The 19281-nt window shown below is 41.3% G+C and overlaps 2 protein-coding genes across 2 annotated transcripts; both read left to right on the forward strand.

Moving 5' to 3' along the window:
* The first annotated feature begins 211 nt into the window (after positions 1–211).
* Positions 212–2427, forward strand: si:dkeyp-97a10.3 (uncharacterized). Its single transcript, XM_068570520.1, has 2 exons — positions 212–890; positions 1401–2427. Exons 1-2 carry the CDS (start codon positions 240–242, stop codon positions 1428–1430), a joined length of 681 nt encoding a protein of 226 aa, XP_068426621.1. The 5' UTR covers positions 212–239; the 3' UTR covers positions 1431–2427.
* A 14291-nt stretch (positions 2428–16718) lies between these two features.
* Positions 16719–17732, forward strand: LOC137781167 (free fatty acid receptor 2-like). The gene has a single exon (XM_068569758.1). It carries the CDS (start codon positions 16719–16721, stop codon positions 17730–17732), a length of 1014 nt encoding a protein of 337 aa, XP_068425859.1.
* The last annotated feature ends 1549 nt before the right edge of the window (positions 17733–19281 follow it).

Here is a 19281-nt window from a genome sequence, read left to right on the forward strand (position 1 = left end):
GCAGAGCGCCACCCAGACAAGATGCACGATTAGTGGACAGACGGACGCGGAGCCATTCAGCTGATCTTCGAGGCCCAAACACTCGCAGTGTAACACAGCTTGAGGCTGAACACAACGCACAGAGAAGTGGCCACACACAAAGGGAGGGTGCTCAGCGAGACATCAGAGGTTCGTCTGGGAGCCAGATCGCCCCCAGGCAGGAAACCACACACAACAATAACCCTCGGGCACTGACTCTCATGAGCCAGCAGGCCTCTGTAGGCCGCTCTGCTCTGCCACAAGGACCGATGACACGTCAGGAACCGACTGCACTGCGGGGCGCAGATTCAAGAGCTTTGGCCGATCCTAATCACCTTCCACAGGCACACATGGCCCAGCAACACAGAGCAGTGACGATCCAAGCACCACCACAAGGCCCGGGCAAGCAGACACATCCTGTCACAAATGGCGCCAATCAGCCTCGCCAAGGAGGCACCGCTCCAGTCCCTCACTCCTCTGCCCAGCTTAATCCCAGTAACCTAACCCAGGCTGCACTTACAGCCCACACTGAGAGGGCTCAAACATTTCAGAACCGGAAACAACAGACCCAGGCCGCTCTGCTTCATCCTGGACCACAGGCACGTGGTCCTGCAGCTGCAGCGCAGCACGCACCGATTCCTCCTCCTGTCATCCCCCTTGCACAGTTCCAGGCCCTCCCCAGGAAGCAGCACAAATCCCCAACGAGAGGTCCTCAGCCCCCCAGACCTCCAGTTAACATACCGGTGGCTCAACGACCCGTACAAGTTCAACAGCGGCCCACCAACCATCACCAGCATCCTGGAAATGGCGCACACCGACATGCCCATGCCCGAGGCCACGGGCACCCCTCCCACTTCACCCACCCGCAGCAGGTGAGTGAGACACTGCATAGTGTTTTTGAAACTGCAGCCCACAGTAGCCATGTGTTTATTGATATTACAGATTTCCAGCACATGGTTCTCTCTCAGATATGCACTTAAGGCTGTCATATATTGTCACTCTGTATCATTGTGTGTGTGTGTGTGTGTGTGTGTGTGTGTGTGTGTGTGTGTGTGTGTGTGTGTGTGTGTGTGTGTGTGTGTGTGTGTGTGTGTGTGTGTGTGTGTGTGTGTGTGCGCGTGCACGCAGTCCTTTTTCTACCTGCACTGTCACCTCAACAGTTTGTACTTTTGTCAGCAGTGAGTTTCTTGAGGGATGCTTGACGGCACTTGTAAATGGAGGTTGCATCTGCACGATTGTCTTCTTGGTGCCATAAAAATGTATTTAGTCTTGAGTGTTTGTGACACTGTGGCATTTTTTTAAAAGCAGCATTGTGTGTCGGAGGTTCTGTCTTTTCTTCTGCATGACATGTTGGCAATGAAGGGCTTGTTGTGTCTTTCCAGCATCAGGCTCCCAGAGGGAGACCAAGATGATGACAGATGTCAGCAGACTACACTACAACTGTCTCGCATGCATCTACTGACACAAACAAACAGCTGACAGACGTGATCCAATATACCACCAAGCAAGACTGACTGCATCAGGGTCCGCTCTCAGAAACGCTGCCATACACGGGTATCTAAGTCATAGCAGGTTTTTTTTCCTTCTTTTTAAATGAAATAATTGTACATGTCTCCTATGGGGATGATACACATTTAACCTTTTGGAATAGTCTTACGTTCCTAGAAATAAATTAAAAATGATCTCAAGGAAGGAGGCTAAATGTACATAAAATAAGCTACATGGTGACACTGGAGGATGTTTAGATAACAACAACCCCTCTCTCCAAACATACACCAGACCCACATGTATTGGGCTACTTTGACTTCTGAAGCACTGGTCATGCATCAAAGCCTGCTGAGCGTCGACACGTTCAGTGATCCATAGCTCTCGACCAAGCTCACCTCCCATCAGCCATTCATCATCAAAACTTAACAACAGCACCTTGACAAAATGCACTTGAGCTGCTGGCATGAATATGTGTGCTTCATCTGTTCGTGACAGACAGTAAGCGAGAAGGGAATAGGCCCCTGGGCGACAGTGACGATTATAGAGGAAGAAATTAGCCATAGTGGTGGCCTTTTAATGTACATCCAGCTATTTATTTTGCGCCTTCTGTTTACCGATGCCTCGTATGACACGTCTCCATTAAACAGATTTGCTTCAGTGGCGCTATGAAGTAATGCTCAGCTAACTATAAAGGGGTATCCCTCAAATTGATGGCTGCTTATTAATTAAATGCTTTAAATGACTTGGGGAAATAATCACATCCTTGCATGAATGAGGCCACGGTTTGTACTGAAAAAGCACAATGTAACAATTTACAGTCTGCACTGGGTCATCATAGACAGCACATCTTTTATACAATGTGATGCCAGTATTACTTTTACCAATTATGTAATTAATGATTTATAATGTTTGTGCTTTATGTTAAACTTGCAATTGAATGTGATTGTTTGGGTGGCACCAATGGAAGAATGCCTTTATTATTGAATAAATGTTTTCATATGAAATTTCATGGATAAGAGGTGTTAATTATTGTCAACAAATCCTGAATGAACTGTTCCTTCAAACAAGTGACATATCTCATTCCTCTGTGCCGTAGAGCTCCGTTGTTGTCTAATAAAACCACATCAGTGAGCTACACATTTGCTCTGGGTGACATAAACTCTGTAGTTTATTGGAGTCGATCGCACATACGCTATCCTGCTGCTATAAATTCACACCGGCACCAAATGTGTATTATATTAATCCCCTGCTGAAAATAGTCCACAACGTATGCACTACGTACTGCTGTGAGAGTCACAATTTATGAAAAGCTAGTGTCCAGCTGTTGCAGGAAATGAGTTGGCCGTTTATGAAAACAAAACTATATTCTTAAGATTTATATCTTAGCAATAAGTGGGCCTAGAACCACAAGCAGGAAAGGGATATCATACCATCATATCATAGTTGTTTTTAAAAAATCTCTCTATATTTTTATGGAACTGTCACTAATGCCCCAACCTTTAAAATCAAAAGACATAAACTTGAACATCCAAATTTGAAAATGGTCATGAGCAAATACGACGCATCTGGTGGCGTCAACCAAACAGCTGGGGCATGAGATTTACTTTATTGCCTTGAAAAATAATGCTGTTTTTCAGATAATGAATGCTTGTGTGTAGTTAATACAGATGTTGAATATTCATGTGAGATGCTGCAAGCACGACATTTCAGTATCATTGCTCCTCAGGAAGGATTTGTACAGAATTGTTCCAAAATATTCTTTCCTCAATAATAACAACAAAGTTTCTGTAGAACTTGGTCAAACTGTTCACTCAAATCTGGCACACTGTTATATTTCCATCACAGTGGATGTCACTTTTGTAGACTATTCACAGCACAATGCACAATCATTACTTTATGTTGCCTCTTCTTTGAAAATATGCACATTCTTCTAAACATGAGCATCTTTTGATTTCCAGTACAAAACACCTTCTCGTGTATGTTGACAGTAAGTCAGACCACAAAAACACAGATTTATTCTGGTGTTCCTCTGAATCACAGAGCTGTTTGCAGTCTGAGCATATTTCTGCTCACTGTGTCTATAGTGCTAATTATGCATGGTGCCTGTGTACACCCAACGCTGTTGTTGATTCTCCTTAGATGAATCTGTTCCTTCGGCTTGTTGTGGAGGTGCAGAGTGTGTGTTTGGATCACAGCTTCATCAGTCTCCCAATCCCCTGCTCCCACGTGTACGTCACCTCTGATGAACAGTCCTGCTGCTCACTATTGGAGACACTTCACGGTAGTCTAGCACTGAAACGAGTGGAGATGGAGTACATTTGAGTACCGGGTGCTAAAAAAGGTTGCGGCATCGCCTGCACCGGCTCCAGATGAAAGCTGTGATTTATGAAAAGTTTGGAGCAGTTTTACAAATTCTGCTCCTGCTGTCTTTGAAGTGAAGTGTGTTGTTTATGGCCTGAACAACTGGAATTACAAGCCCTGGTGTCGTCTTGAAACGCACAACACAGTAAACCTCAAACGCTGATGTGGCCTCCTTTCCTGGGCCAATTTGCATGCAAATCTGTTGGTGTTGTTTTATTATACTGATTTGCCATGATTTACTGTGACTGCCGCAAGTAATTGTAATTGTTTACGCATCCCTTTGGAAGCATAAATTAAAGGCAAACATAACTCAAGTGCGCTGTGTGCAAATAGGGCATTTTTTAGTATTGATGAATGCTCGTTTCGGTGTGTGTCAAACTGCAGCACCAGAGATCTTTCCTGCCTCAAGTGTGTGTGTGTTGATTTTACTCTGGAGACTATTTACACTGGAAAACTTAATACAACAAGATGGCCAATATAATCTGGATCCAATTTTAATTTAAATTCAGTCCAGCTCAGCAGGCATACATATTTTTGTAAAAGTGATGGCATTTTGCAATTTAAAATAACATAGGAGGTGCTGTAAGGCCCAGACAGAATTAAGTCGAATTACCTCGTAAATCCCCTCAAGTGAAGAAAAAGTCAAGCCAAAGCCTTTCTTTTGTTCGCTGCAGTGGTGGGGAGTATTCTCCAGCACCTCCATAGTCCTTATAAGTCCATATCATCGTTAAAGTGAACTGGTTAGTCCTTTGATATCCCTGTCAACGTGTCCTTGAGTAAGACACTGAACGCCTCTCTGCACCGACCCGCCCCCCTCCCTCTTTAGTAAAATGCTACACGAGTCCCAGAGGAATATGGAATGAAACACATTTATGATTCAACTTTACACACCAGGGCAGCTGAACAAAAAACTCAACATTTCAGAGTGTGACAGTGACCCTGAGTTTATTGCTTCAGTCTGTGCCACCGCCATCTATCCAGTCAAGATGTCCTTGAGCAGGACAGTGAATCCCCAACAGTTCACTGACTGTAAATCGCTCTCGATGGGAGTGTTAAAAATGCAAATCACAAACTGCACAGTGGCAGCCGGGGGACTCCATGCCTCGTCATCCCACAAGGGGGAGCTATGAGAGAGGATGTTTTTTTAGGTTATCTGTTGATCACTTTCCACCTCTTTTTTTTTCTCTCCTCAAGGCCTTCACCATCTGTGCAACTTTGATGATGTCTGCTGAAATTAAAATACAAGCCATAGGCATAGTTATTCCTGTCTTTAGTCCGGCACACAAAAAAGGAATACAGTCGTGTGCAGCAACAAGGAAATCCTCAGTTGTCATTTGGCTTGTTATGCTTAAAGGTGAACTGTTGCCTTCAGGGATGCATATCAAACACGAGAACTTCAAAGAGTTCTGTGTCTTAGCGTAATCTTTTGTTGAGCGTATCATGTCGCGTTTCATATTGTTACCATGTTTTCTCTTTTGAATAAAGACAGGCTTATTTACTGATACTTCACAGTTTGTTTTAAAAAGAAGTATCAGTCCATACGTCTTTATTCAAAAGAGAAAGCATGTTCTTGTGGAAATTCAGCGCTTTAAAGTCAGTTTAATAGATCTTTGAAATCTTCTGTAGCTTTAAAATACAAATCAATTTGTTCTAGATACTATTGTAGTGTAGATACACATCCGATGTTTAAAGGAATAATAATTCATGCTGAAACTGAAACCAGCCACCGTCATGACACTCTTACTAAAAACAGTTTTAACGGAAACCTGGGTTCCCAGTTTAGACTGAAACCACAGGTGGAAAGGGGGAAAAAGATGTACAGTTCACAGGCGTCTTCTGTTAGCCAGTTCAAAGAAACAGTTCTTTCTTCGAATGGCAGTGCAGATAGTTATTCTCATAATCAAGCCATGTGTTGCAGTAAAAGAAAAATCCAAAGTCAGCAGAAAGAAAGAGATGATCGTACAAAACCGAGCAGATGCACGAGTCGCTATATGTGAGCCAAGAACATAAAGGAAAGCATCACAGCTACTTGCAGTTAGAGGCATGATGAACAAAATGTGGTTCATGAGCTTTTGTACATGCTTTCTGTTTGTATATTCCATTTTATGTATTTATGTGTTTCTAGCTACACTCGGCTGTAACTTAGGAGAAATGAGTGTTGGCCACATCGAAGCAATCGAGACAGCAGCAAAAAACAATGTATTGATTTGAGCAAGAGTTTTTTCTATTGCCGACATTTACTTCTTCTGTCAATAGTGACTTAGTTGTGTGTGCAATTCCAGCCCAACACACTCCAGTAATTGCAGAGCCTTGTTCGGACTCTACATTACACCAAACATTGCTCCGGGCCATGTAACCAACCCACAGTAGACAAGAGGTTCAAACATCCCAACAAACCAATACCAGGTGACAGAGATCAGTGTATTAATCCACAAGGAAAGGACAGACGGCTCCGCTGAGTGTGTTTGTGTCCACTGAAAATTGTGCAGATTAATAGGGGGGCACGGGGGGGTTAAGAAAAATAAAGTTCTCTTTATCCATCCCACTTCTGTCATGCTGAGTAATTGTGCTGTATGTGGCTGTAGGAACCTGATCAAACAAGCATTTATGTTCCACCTGCCATGCCTGACGAGTGGACACATATACCTTTTAAATTCTAGTCATTGGAACTCGAATTAGCCTGCAGAATAGCGGCTAACGACTAGCGACTGGTTTATGCCACTGGCCTACTTTCTTGAGACATAAAGCAGAACACACACAAACAAAATACTAATAAGAAAGTGTGTGTGTGTGTGTGTGTGTGTGTGTGTGTGTGTGTGTGTGTGTGTGTGTGTGTGTGTGTGTGTGTGTACTAAAGGCAGGTTTTTACAGCTGAACCACTGTGTAACTGCAGTAATATCTGCACAGCTGCTCTCCCAGCCATCACACTGAGTACCCCTCCTATAAACTATAGAGTCTGCCTAACAGTAGTGGTGTGCTCTTCCTCTTCCTCTTCCTCAGCCATGCCAATCATACAGAAACGAGTAACCTATCATCAGCCGATACCATTGGTCAGGTTCCTGTGGACATTCCTCCCTAAGTATGTGTGTGAATGTGAGCTATTTGATACGGATGCCCTACTTATTTGGGCTAAGCAGCTCAGTCTGACTACTTTCTAAAATTCTAAATATATCTTTTTACACCCACAGGAGGAATTGAGAATGGATATGAGTGACAGATTTGCCAACGGTAATTAATTTATCTGAGTTTTAGCGACTCATTTACCATTTCGGATTGCAGAATCTTGTCAAGTCAAATTTATTTGCATTGGTTTCAGTCACAGTTATAATCTAAAAGGAACATTAGGGATTTAAAACAATGAAAACACACGCATACACACATATTTATACATATTTACACATGTATATTTATGTGTGTGTAGAAGGTATATTGAGAATAATGTGCCATGCCAAAAACCATTAAGTATGATTACAGCTGTGTCATGACGTCTAGTCAATCATTCATTTACTGTCTATACACCATTACAGATGCTTCAAAGGAGAAGTCATAGTTTTCACAAATACATTAATAAACATTTGAACCACCTTTTATCTGCCTACATCTACATTATAGTGTGTTTTGAACCATTTCCACACTGCTCGTGAATGCTACATAAGGACTACTACACGCTACCAGTCCCAGCTGTGGAGCCAGGTACAACTGCCTCTTTATAAACCATTGATAGGTCTATGTATGTTATTTGTGCTTTCGTATGTATTATCTGGACCTTGATTAAAATAAAGTTTAATTGATTGATTTATTGATAAGGAGCTTAAAATAACGCGTCACCAACAACAATCTGAAGGAATCATACCGACTCGGAAGGCTCTAAAGTTGCCAGCTTGCTTTTTCAGAACTGCTTGAAAAGATGGTGGGAAAGTCCGCTAAACATTTTAATATAATTTCTTTAATTTCACGAAAATGATCATGTAAGTTTCACGCCCACTTCTCTCAGTTATTGGTCAGCTGTGTGGAGGAGATAACTGCTGTGGACGATAACTGCTGCTACTCATATAAACATGTCATTCTAAGTATTATTGATCAAACAGAACCAGACCCGCGCAGACAGGAACTAAACGGACACGATGTGAATCTGTGGTTTCAGAAATGTCTCTACGTTGATGGTTGCTGTAGACTTTAAGGTCATCATGAGGACGTTTGATGAATGGACGTTGCTGGCGTCTGTGTCTCCTGTAAACCACTGCCACTTGCTTTCAACATGTACAATAAGACGGTTCTGTGCTCAAGGGAACCGGCTGATCGGTGACTTTGCCAAAAAGATGAGTTACTCATCTGAAAGCCGAAAAGCTTCATTTTGAGAATTTATTTATTGCTTTAGTCGTACATAAAAACAACCAAATCGTTGTTGTTTTTAATTTCATTTGTAACATTATTAATTAGTAAATTACTTTGTCTGGAAATATACGAACATCACTTGAGGCTGTGTTAAATTGTGATGGGCTTTTGTCATTATCTCAGTCATTTAAAAGCAAATGAATAATTCCTGAAAAGATAGTTGATATTGAAAGCCAACATTGGTTGCACACCAACATGTTCCTGCTTATTTTGTGTTTGCCTGACCTTATGTTGCAAAATGTGTCCCAGAAAGCCGTAGAATATCTCTGCCCTTCAAAATGCCACCGCTGTGCCATGTGACCTCATGTTCAGCAAGCCTCTGGGGGAGTTAACGGTGACATTTACAAAATGTTTGGGTAAGGGTTCACTTATATAGAAATGCTTACTAACATATATTTTTGAGCAGCTTTTGATAAGGAAAATATTTTCGAAGGGACGTTGAAGGTCTTTAGGAAATGACATTTTTGCTGACCTTAAAAAAGTCTTTCTATCAGCCGGACCAAACAAAAGCTCTTCAAGGGAACACACTGTACATTTACTTGTATTAATTCAACGTCCCTTCAAAAATATTTTTCCTTATTAAAAGCTGCTCAGAATATATATATATATATATATATATATATATATATATATATATATATATATATATATATATATACACACACACACACACACAAGAACACCATTTTTCCCTCCTCTGACCTTTTGAATGTATTTTATGTCTAAATGTGCATCCCAATAAACAAAATAATAAAAAAGGCAATAAGTAATAATCATAATTTATTGTAAGAAAGGGAATCGTGAAGAGCAGTTATTGGTATAGGCAATATGTATATTTTTTTATTAAAGTGTTGGTGTGAAGCCATTAGCAGCTGACTTCTCATCTAAATGCTCTCAAATGTTACCAAACGTTCCCGTTGGTGATCATTAAACTTTCATCTCACCTGAACACGGCAGCTCAGTTGCTTCTTTTACTCTGCAAAGATATTAAAGAGGTGTATTCTGTACATCTCATGAGCAATTTCACCCTGTAATCAGAAGAGCAGTGACTTTCAAGTTTCATCGACCTCCAAGAACGAGCGTGATGCCGTCGTCTTGTGGCTCCGGTCCAATCGGGCTTTCCTTTTATCTCAGCAATCGCCCACTGTTTTACAAAACCATTGATTCAACTCTCTTTTGCTCCCATAATGAGATGCATTTTAAGTGCTATTCCTTTTGATCTTTCAAGATATTATCATCTAAGCTTCTGGTCTGGGGATCAGCAGCTTTTCAACATCAGCTCAGTTCAGTATATTTATCGCTCTCCGCAGTTCAATGAACTAAATTCTATCGGCTCTGAAGCAACTAAAAGTATTCTGTATAAAAGACCTTGAATCATCACTGATTAATTGAGACAAGCTTTTGTGTGAAAGTCGGAACTAAAGTATTGGTAATCAAGGATGTTTGTATTGTAAATAAAAAGAAGACAAATAATGGAGGTCGCTTTTCAAATAAAGGCAACATAATAGACTGTCGCCGCCCAGAACAGCTCAACAAGCTCGGTAAACAATCAACAAGCCGTGTCTTGTCGTGCAGATTCATCATTTTCAGGCTCATGATGAAGGGCCGATGACGCGAGAGCATTATTGCTTAGGAACCTCAAACATTAGCGCTGTGCAGATCTCTGTCCACTTTCAAAGCACGTCCATACATCCTCCAGCCTCGATATCAGCTTTGCTTTTACTACTCTGTGACTTCCCAGCAACGCCAGATAACCCAATAAAGGGCCGCGACTTGGATGCATCGTGCAGGTGTGTGACTTGGCCTTGTTCCTAGAAGTTTGAAAAATCTTCACATTGACCATAAGCTTGAGCTTAAAAAACTAATCTTGGTTTCTGTGTTTACGAGACTCGCACAAAGCCGGCTGTCACCACGTGTTGTCGGCAGAAATAATAATTGCCCGTTTTTGGCAGTGAGAGTAGACTGCACAGCACTTTGAAATGAGACGACACAATAGTTTCCTTTTGATATTCCTCTTTTAAAAGGAATTGATGTGATGATTATAAAACTGATTAGTTGGTATGGGCGGGGGGCCAGGGACTGAGAATCTATTTTGCTTCCATGGCTTTCACACTGTCGTCTATTTTTCTCTCCGATTTCTGTCCTAATACAGTCGTTCCTTGGACTCAGGTCAGATGTGATAATACTGCCAGCCAAATGTACAAGATTATCTTTTCAACATAGCAAGCTTTATTTTATGAATGTGTCACCGGGAATGAAATGAGTCCAGCCACCGTATATTGGAAGCAAAGTCACCCTTCAAATAGCAATATGGCAGCTTAGCAACCACTGAATCTTCTGTTGGGAGAGAAGAATTATATTGTTATTTCCACCCCCCCACTGCCATAACTATAAGGAAGCTTATAGGTTCATGCTCTGGGTATTAACAGAGGGATTAGCAAGGAGGCTCAAGTCCGTGAAGCACAGAGCCACAATCTCTTCATTGTTGAGATATCTACTTGAGGTAACACAATTAACTATTTATTTCAAATGCACTGGGGTCTATAAGAGGCAAGATGGACGTGCATTTCAGTGGCAGTCATGTGTTGCATCTGACCTGTTGTGGCTGTGCACACAGTCCTGTGTGAGACAATCGTCTCCCCGGATGTCGACCCAAACAAATTTGATGATAAGAAGCAGCTGACTCAGTCGCTGAGAGATGCTGTTCTGAAATTGGACAAATCAGCTGTCTGAGGTAGCAAGCCTGGCTGTTTCTATACTGTGTTCAGCTAAGTGGAAATAGTGCGACGCACGACAGTACAGCAGGACGTGGTACTTTTCATATTAAGATTCAACATAAAAACATACCATAATCTGACAAATTACAGTGCATTGTTCACGAGCAAACCGCTGGTCTTTAACCGTTTTGACACTCGGCCTCTCATGAACAAAGAAGGTCCAGGGGCTTCAGATGTGTCGGATTTGTTAGCAATGCTAATGCAACTCGGAAAAATCTAGAAAAACAAATACAAATTGTTGTTTCTTTCCCATTAAACATCACATGATGCCTCAGATTTATTTCGTGATCCTTTTAGAGGGTGCCGACGCCTATGGATCGTGATCCACTGTAATAATTCAAATAAGCTACGCCTTGAGCAGCTTCAGCAGTAAAATAGTTAGGACGACCCATTTGACGATCAGTAAGACGACCTCATGATGTAATGAACAACGGATTTATCAGTCACATGAGCCAGAATAAGTACTTTTAAATTGGTGCTTTAAAGGAAGCTGTAAACACAATTCAGAGTCTGGTCAAGATGGTCTGATTGACAAAACAACAAACAGAGAGGCTCGGATAGCAACACAGACACACACAGACACATACAGACACGCACATACACACACACAGACACGCACATACACACACAGACACACACAAAACAACGTCCTCCTTCTCTGCCCACTACACCATTACTCCACTTTATCTTTAGTAAATAGCTGTTTGCTGCTAAGTATATTTGACTGTTGGATTTTATCTGCAGCAGTTTTACATGGAATCATTTTTACTTCGATCCTTTTTATATCCTAACACGAGGCGACCCACTGCAGTAGTTAAAAGTAGATATAGGCACTTAAAATCTAACAAACATCCTTTTTATTGGTGACTTTTGTATTCAGTTCAATGTGCAATTTGTCGAATAAAAGAATGTTTTAAAGAATTTACTTTCCTTTTTTTGACATAAATACACTTTAATATCTGTTTATTTATCACAATGAAGTGATCAGCTGTAACCTTTACGGTGTGATACTGAAGGATCTGAGTACTACCACTTACAGATCATATTTTCTCTTTAATACAGCAGCAGAACTTATAGCAGGTGATGAAAAAATGTAAACTTGTTGCATATGTTGCCAGTTACCTCAACAGAAACATATATATTTTTTTTCTTTCTCTTCCTTCCTCTTTCTCATAAGATATTAGGAAGTTGTTATGTTTTAGTATTTACTCCGTTTACAGTAAATCAACAAGGGGGAAGCAGATCATCATGTCTGCCTATTCAGCCTCTCGATCGTCTCCTCTCCTCTCTCCTCTCCCCAGCTCTTCACAGGGCTGTTGACGACATGCAGAGCAGCTCTTGTGTACGCTGCTCATGTTTGTGCTCTTTAACAACACACTTCGCTCATAACAGCCGTGTCAATGAAACCTCAAAGTGGCCTGTCCTTGTGCGCACAGAGCAGAGGGGCGCAGCCAGTGAGGCCCGGTTGTTTCCTGGTCAGTGTCATGGTCAGTGTCATGGTGCACAGTGGTGCCTCGCATTAAGCTCCAAGAGGCTTTTTGAAGGCCGGCGCTTGGTCTTCCGTTTTTCCGTGAAGAATTTCGCAGTCTGATGTTAATTAACTCAAAAACAATTAGCTGTTTCCGCCACATTTTATTCCTTAATTAAATATTCAGAGACTCCACTGGACACTAAAACACTAATTTAAAATACTCTCTAACGCAATTCATCTACAGTTAGCAGCTCCATTAAGCACTACTGCCCACCCTCTCTATTTAACCTCTAGGATACTTGAGAGGGGGGAAACGCGAGGGCAATAAAGTATATATGTGGAGAGATTGTTTCTGATATTTGGGACCTGATATGTTGGCGCACTAATAAATCTTTCTGCTCCTCGGGTTTCATAAAGTATGATTCTCTTCCTGCTGCTTCAGTAACCACAGCTCTGCAGGCTTTTCTCTGTACCTCACCACTGTGCGTCTGAGCCGTGTCCTTGTTCTATTTTGTGGTGCTCTTTCACAAATATCACTCTGTTGCATCAGCTTTGTCTGACTTCATCCCTGGTGTCCCAAACTCTGAAAAGCACCTCAGGGTTGTGGGTCTGCTGCTGCTGCCGTTCATGACTTGTTTTCACAACACTCAACCTGCCCGATGCTGCTGGGGAAAGTCCCTTATTTTCTCACTTAAACACACACACGCACACACACTTGTAATACCTGGCTGGAACCTCGGTCTTTGTTCATTTTGTGCATTTATAAAAAACACACTGGGGAAGAATAGAGCAGCCATCTTTGTTGCCCCAAGGCTCGTCAGTGCCCCCAGCAGTGTCCTTGCGCCGCTCTGCTGCTGCATATACATTCACATACATATATATATATATATATATATATATATATATATATATATATATACATATATACATATATATATATATATATATATATATATATATATATATACATATATACATATATATATATATATATATATATATATACATATATACATATATATATATATATATATATATATATATATATATATATATACATATATATATATATATATATATACATATATATATATATATATATATATATACATATATATATATATATATATATATATACATATATATATATATATACATATATATATATATATATATACATATATATATATATATATATATATACATATATATATATATATATATATATACATATATATATATATATATATATATATATATACATATATATATATATATATATATATATATATATATATATATATATATATATATATATATATATATATATATATATATATATATATATATACAGCATGCATTACTCTTACCCCAGAAGTACTCCAAATGAAACCACAAAACACGTTGTCTGTCCATCCTCTGTAGAACAACACATTTCAGATTTCATTTACATTTGACTTCTTTTACGCCAGGATAAAATAAGTCAAAACCTTCCAGCAGTGTGGATTTGCATTCAGACCTTTATGTTAGGAAATAAAATATATACAGCAGGTACATTATATTTTCATGGAATCTAATGAAAATATGATACATCTAAATTTCTTCTGGGTTTGAAGATATTTACGGCCGTGCTCCACCTCCTCCTGCTTACTCTGATAATGCAAATTATATGAATGAGAAATGATAATAATTCTTGCAGTTGAATCCTTGGCTTCATGTGAAAAAGTGATTCCTTTAGTGATTCTTCCTTTTGGAAGGATGAGAAAAGGTCTTAAACGGAAAGTGAACATGCACAACGGGCCCCTGTCTACACATTTGCCCCTGTGTGTCTTGCCAGTAGGGTAAATAGTCTCTTTACTTGCTGAAAAAGGTTTTTCTGAAATGATGAAATATCACCAAGCGATGCAGGGAAGTTTGAGCTCAAGCAGCACGTCAGAAACCCTCCCCCTCCCCCGATGTCACTCTGTAAAACCAGCTCTTACAGTGGAACACACCAGCTTGCATAATGCAATGTGATCGTCCAAATGTATGCGTGGAATACAGATGTGATGGTTTCAGAAAGGAGCGCACTGCCCCCAACTCAAACATCTTCTGTGGCCGCTCGTCCGCGGTGCAGAGGCATGCGAGAAGTTGAAAGAAGGTTTTTGAATGAGATTAGCAGTGGGGGCCAGGAATTGATTGACGTCGTAAAAAGGACAAATACTTAATTAGGACTCGTGTCAGACGGGTAACAAAATATCCCAAACTCACACATGGAAATCAAGTGTTTAAGGACTTAACTCAAGTGAAGGTGCCTCAGAGTGATTTACATACATTAGCCAACATCAAAAAGACTCTTTTTATACCTCTGAGTCATTATTACTTCAAAAGCTCGTTTCTCTCACTTAGCCGTGATATCTGAGCTCTCACCTGTTTCACCTACTTAATAGAAACTTGACCCTGCTGTGATTTTAGGCGGTAAATAGAAAAAGGCCGCTGATCTCTAACATCCGTGAGTGTGTTTCTGCCGCATACAGAATCATCTCACAATGGAAAGTCTAATCAGGCTTATAACAAACCACACGTTGTGTCTTTTCTTTTATCATTGTGTACAGTGTATGGCTTTTGAAACAGCTGGCCTCTGTTTGTGTAACTATATCGCACATATATCACCACATGTTGTAAAGGGAGGGAATGCCCAGACAGCAAGTCGTCGCTTTTGTGTCAATAGTGGTTTTCTTTCCTTTTCATAAAAAAAGAGGCATTCATACTTGTTAGTATATGTGTATTTGTGTACAGGATAGTGCACTAGGAGCAAGAGAACAATGAATTATGGACATGGATAACTAAATATGATTGAATAACCTATGATCAGGCAGGCTTGCAGAGACCCTCTGCTCCACTCATATCACAAAAAGGCCAGGTGTTACCACAGTAACCGTGTTTGGCGAGTGCAGGAGATAAATTGCAGCAGTATACCTCCCCTATAATAATTTCTATTATCTGCGCTGGATGTTTAGATTATCATGCAAATAAGGGGACGTGCCGCCCGACAGCAGGTTGGAGCTGGAGGCGGGTGAATAGAGGAGATCAAATAAAACAGTTGAGCAATCACCACATGTGGGTGTGCCAAGAAACACGCAGTGGAATAAGGTAAGCAACAATCACTTCTTATTCTTGACGTGGTTCTTTTTCAGAGAGGCTTAAATAGGAAGCTTTCTTGTAAAATGTTTGAAGTGAAAAACCACAATGGTGAACAAGGAAGTTGCTTAAATTGGTGGCACTTCTACAATTTCTTCACACTTCTCTCTCTCTCGAGCATTTACCAAAGAAAACCTCTGGACTATAAGAGTTAAGCTTCTGTCTCACACTTTACTTCTGTGTGACGCATCGCAGAAAGGGTAAGAAACCAGCTTTTCTTAATATCATATATTTTGTCTTGAATTATTTATTTCCTTTACTTTTATCCTGTATTTCCTTCATAAAAAGATGCGAGAAATAGATACAGATGCTTTGATGACAGAAGTGTGCTGTGACACTGGACCAGCTATAGCGTTAAACCCGGTGTAGTGGAGTCATTACATTTACGAGGGTCATCATTTTCTCAACATGTCTATTAAATGTGCACAGACAGAAAACAGGGGCTGGACATCAGTGATAAAAGCATCACTGTTCTGTATTTATGACAGAGGAAGCAATAACACAGCATTATGCTTTGTATACAAATCCATGCGCCAAACAAAATCCTGGGTCCTTATTAAGAGATAATTGAGCTTCACAATAAACTCTGAAGTAGGGTAATAGAAGGAAATGAAGAGGGAATATAGAAAATAAAGAATTAGAGTTTATCTCTCTTCTTCCAGTGGTCTTTCAGCTTGTCGACTACACATGTAAAAGTCGAGCAGTGCACTCTTAAACCCAGTGTCAAATGGACAGTAGGTAGAAATACTGTGCGGTGCAGAGTTGTAATCTCCTTCCATTCTCTCTTATCAGCGGAGCTCAAAACCCTCGAGGAAACGATGAGCGTTGGTTTATCGGTTGGGACAGGAAAACCACGCTGTCTCGCCGGGTTTGTTCCAGGCCACTGACCCAAGAAGAAGCCTCCGTCTCCCGCGGTTCTAACTGCCCGGCGGATCAAACCTCCCTGTGCCGCAGTGCATGCATCCCCCCAGAGTCCAGGACATAATGTGACACATCTCCACCCTTGACTGACTTACACCGAGGCCACCATGCAGCAGTGCCACACTGGACTGTGCCTGTCTGTCTACATCATCACCTTTGTGCTGGGCTTCCCGGCCAACGTCCTCGCCTTCTACACCTTCTGTAAGAAAGTGAAGCAGAAAGCCACACCGATCGACATCCTGCTGCTCAACCTAACCATCTCCGACCTCCTCTTCCTCGCCTTCCTGCCGTTCAAGATGCAGGAAGTGATGAACAACATGTTGTGGGACATGCCTTACCCACTTTGCCCTCTGAGTGGCTTCGTCTTCTACATGACCATCTACAACAGCACCTTCTTCCTCACCGCGGTCAGCGTAGAGCGCTACCTCGGCGTGGCTTTCCCCATCCAGCACACCCTGAAGAGGCGACCAGTGTACGCCGTCGCCGCCAGCATCTTCTTTTGGATTTTCTCCTTCATCCACCTCAGCATTGTATTCATCGTGCCCTTTATCGGCCCCGAAAACTCCCCGAATGCCACCTCAGGCCACAATGTCTCTGCGGTTGGTGGCAGAAAGAGGGAAGTGTGTTATGAGAATTTCACACAGGCTCAGCTGAAGGTCCTCCTGCCCGTGCGCCTGGAGCTCTGCGTGGTACTCTTCTGCATCCCCTTCTTGATTAGCAGTTTCTGCTACATCAACTTCATTAGGATTCTGTCCAAGCTGCAGCACATTGACCGGCGCCGGCGGCTCCGGGCCATTGGCATGGCTTTAGGAACACTACTGGTGTTCGCTTTATGTTTCGGCCCATATAACGTCTCGCACATTGTCGGTTATAGTATGTGGAAAAGTCCCGACTGGCGAGACAAAGCACTGCTGTTCAGCACGTTTAACGCTTGTCTCGACCCTCTCATTTTCTACTTCTCTTCCTCTGCTGTAAGAAAGACTGTGGGTAGTTTGATGGAAGGGGTTAGGAGTCGCCTTAACAGGTGCATGTCCTGTCACATGCTCTGGGCCTTGTGTGGGGGGATTACCACGACTGCGATAGATAAGGAACACAAACAAGAGGAGATCAATGCTATCTGAGCTGACTTAAAAAAAAAGCCGTGAGCTGCTGCCTTCACTAATTTGTTATTTCTTCATCCCTGGAAGCAGGAAATCAATGTCATGCTTGTGTTTTTACACGTGAGAAAATTACTCGGCATACAGCACACTGTTTGTTTCCCTGATGCACTTCCTGTTAGGAAACGAGACGCGAGAGGACCCCTGTCCGTCTGAGCGGGCTCCAAGTGTTTTTATGCGTCCTTTGAAGAGTCATATTTAAATGAAAAAGACTTCTTACATCAGAGCAGTTTTTCATCAGCATTAAATGCAGTCAGGTGTTTTCAGAGTGCTGCAGCCGCCAAATCAATATCCAAGCAACAGCTGCGGACGTCACCTCTCAGCAATAAGAGATCATGGTTTCCGAAGAGCTTGGACCGTGAACAGGAAATGTCTGTTTGTAGCAACATGCTGGTTATGCGTCAGCTGTCGATGAAGTGTGAGATCCTGAAGAAGATTCAAGTGCGATGAAAAGTCAAAGGGCTTTGTGCAACATCACAAACACACGAGCCGCAAACAGGCAGTTTGCTTTTATGTGAACATATATTTGTGTATTTTGTATTTTGACTTTGATGGCTATAATCATTTTCATGCACATTTTTTGTTTACATTATCTTGAATCATACTAGGATTTGATTATATGTAAACTATATGTGGCAATAAAGTAACATAAGCGTTTGAATATATGTTTGAATACATGAAAAAAATACATCTAAGAGCTGTATCACGGGTTTGTCCTGATACAAAACACAAGAGTACTATTTTCATACAAAAATCATAGCTGCATAATGTGAGTGTGATTGTACCTGAGCCGAAGAATAGAAAGTGACAACATCAAGGCAAACTGGCATTTTCATAACAATATAATAATTTGTCTTCGCGAGACGGACAAACGTAAGCGTTGCATTTCCATATCAACCGCAATACCTGAATATAGATGTGGTCACCAAATCAGTTATGTATGTTCATAAAAATAAAATAGAGCAATGGCAAGTTTATTGAGCCGATTCTTTTGTTCATTTTCACTAATCTGATTGTACTGTAGATGTAGATTCATATTCCTGCTCTAAATGTCACTATCATAGGCAGTATTTAGTGCTATTATTAATGTGGGCACGCCAAAATTAAAATTGAACTTCCACCAACAAATGAATCAAGATCTCGCCCAACACACACGTAAACAATGCTATCACACGAGCGCTGTCATCGGCTGTGATCCCATTTTGCAAGGATTAGGCCTGAGCTGATCACCGTGTCTGTTTGACAGGTGGATCATGCATGAAGCATTCACTCTGACACACGGACCCGGATGACGAAGAGGCGCCAACTACCAGCCAAGTGAGCAGATCCAAAAACACGCTGCGGTCGGCTCGCCGTCGTGATGAGGAGTTAGAGAGAAAAACAGCTTTGATTTGCAGAAAGAAATCAGCATGGCATCAATGTTTAGAGGATAGAAGTGGGTGAAAAGCCAAGCAGAATATACAGAGAGAGAGAGAGAGAGAGAAGAGAGAGAGAGAGAGAGAGAGAGAGAGAG

This window comes from Clinocottus analis, unplaced genomic scaffold, assembly GCF_023055335.1.
Source record: "Clinocottus analis isolate CAN_PGR_092001 unplaced genomic scaffold, fCliAna1.0.p SCAF_9, whole genome shotgun sequence".
Lineage (NCBI taxonomy): Eukaryota > Metazoa > Chordata > Actinopteri > Perciformes > Cottidae > Clinocottus > Clinocottus analis.

Excerpts from the sequence above, each read along its gene's own strand:
- si:dkeyp-97a10.3 (XM_068570520.1), top strand. The coding sequence starts at position 240 with ATGAGCCAGCAGGCCTCTGTAGGCCGCTCTGCTCTGCCACAAGGACCG. Across the intron at positions 891-1,400 it reads ACTTCACCCACCCGCAGCAG|CATCAGGCTCCCAGAGGGAG; the intron begins GTGAGTGAGACA and ends GTGTCTTTCCAG.
- LOC137781167 (XM_068569758.1), top strand. The coding sequence starts at position 16,719 with ATGCAGCAGTGCCACACTGGACTGTGCCTGTCTGTCTACATCATCACC.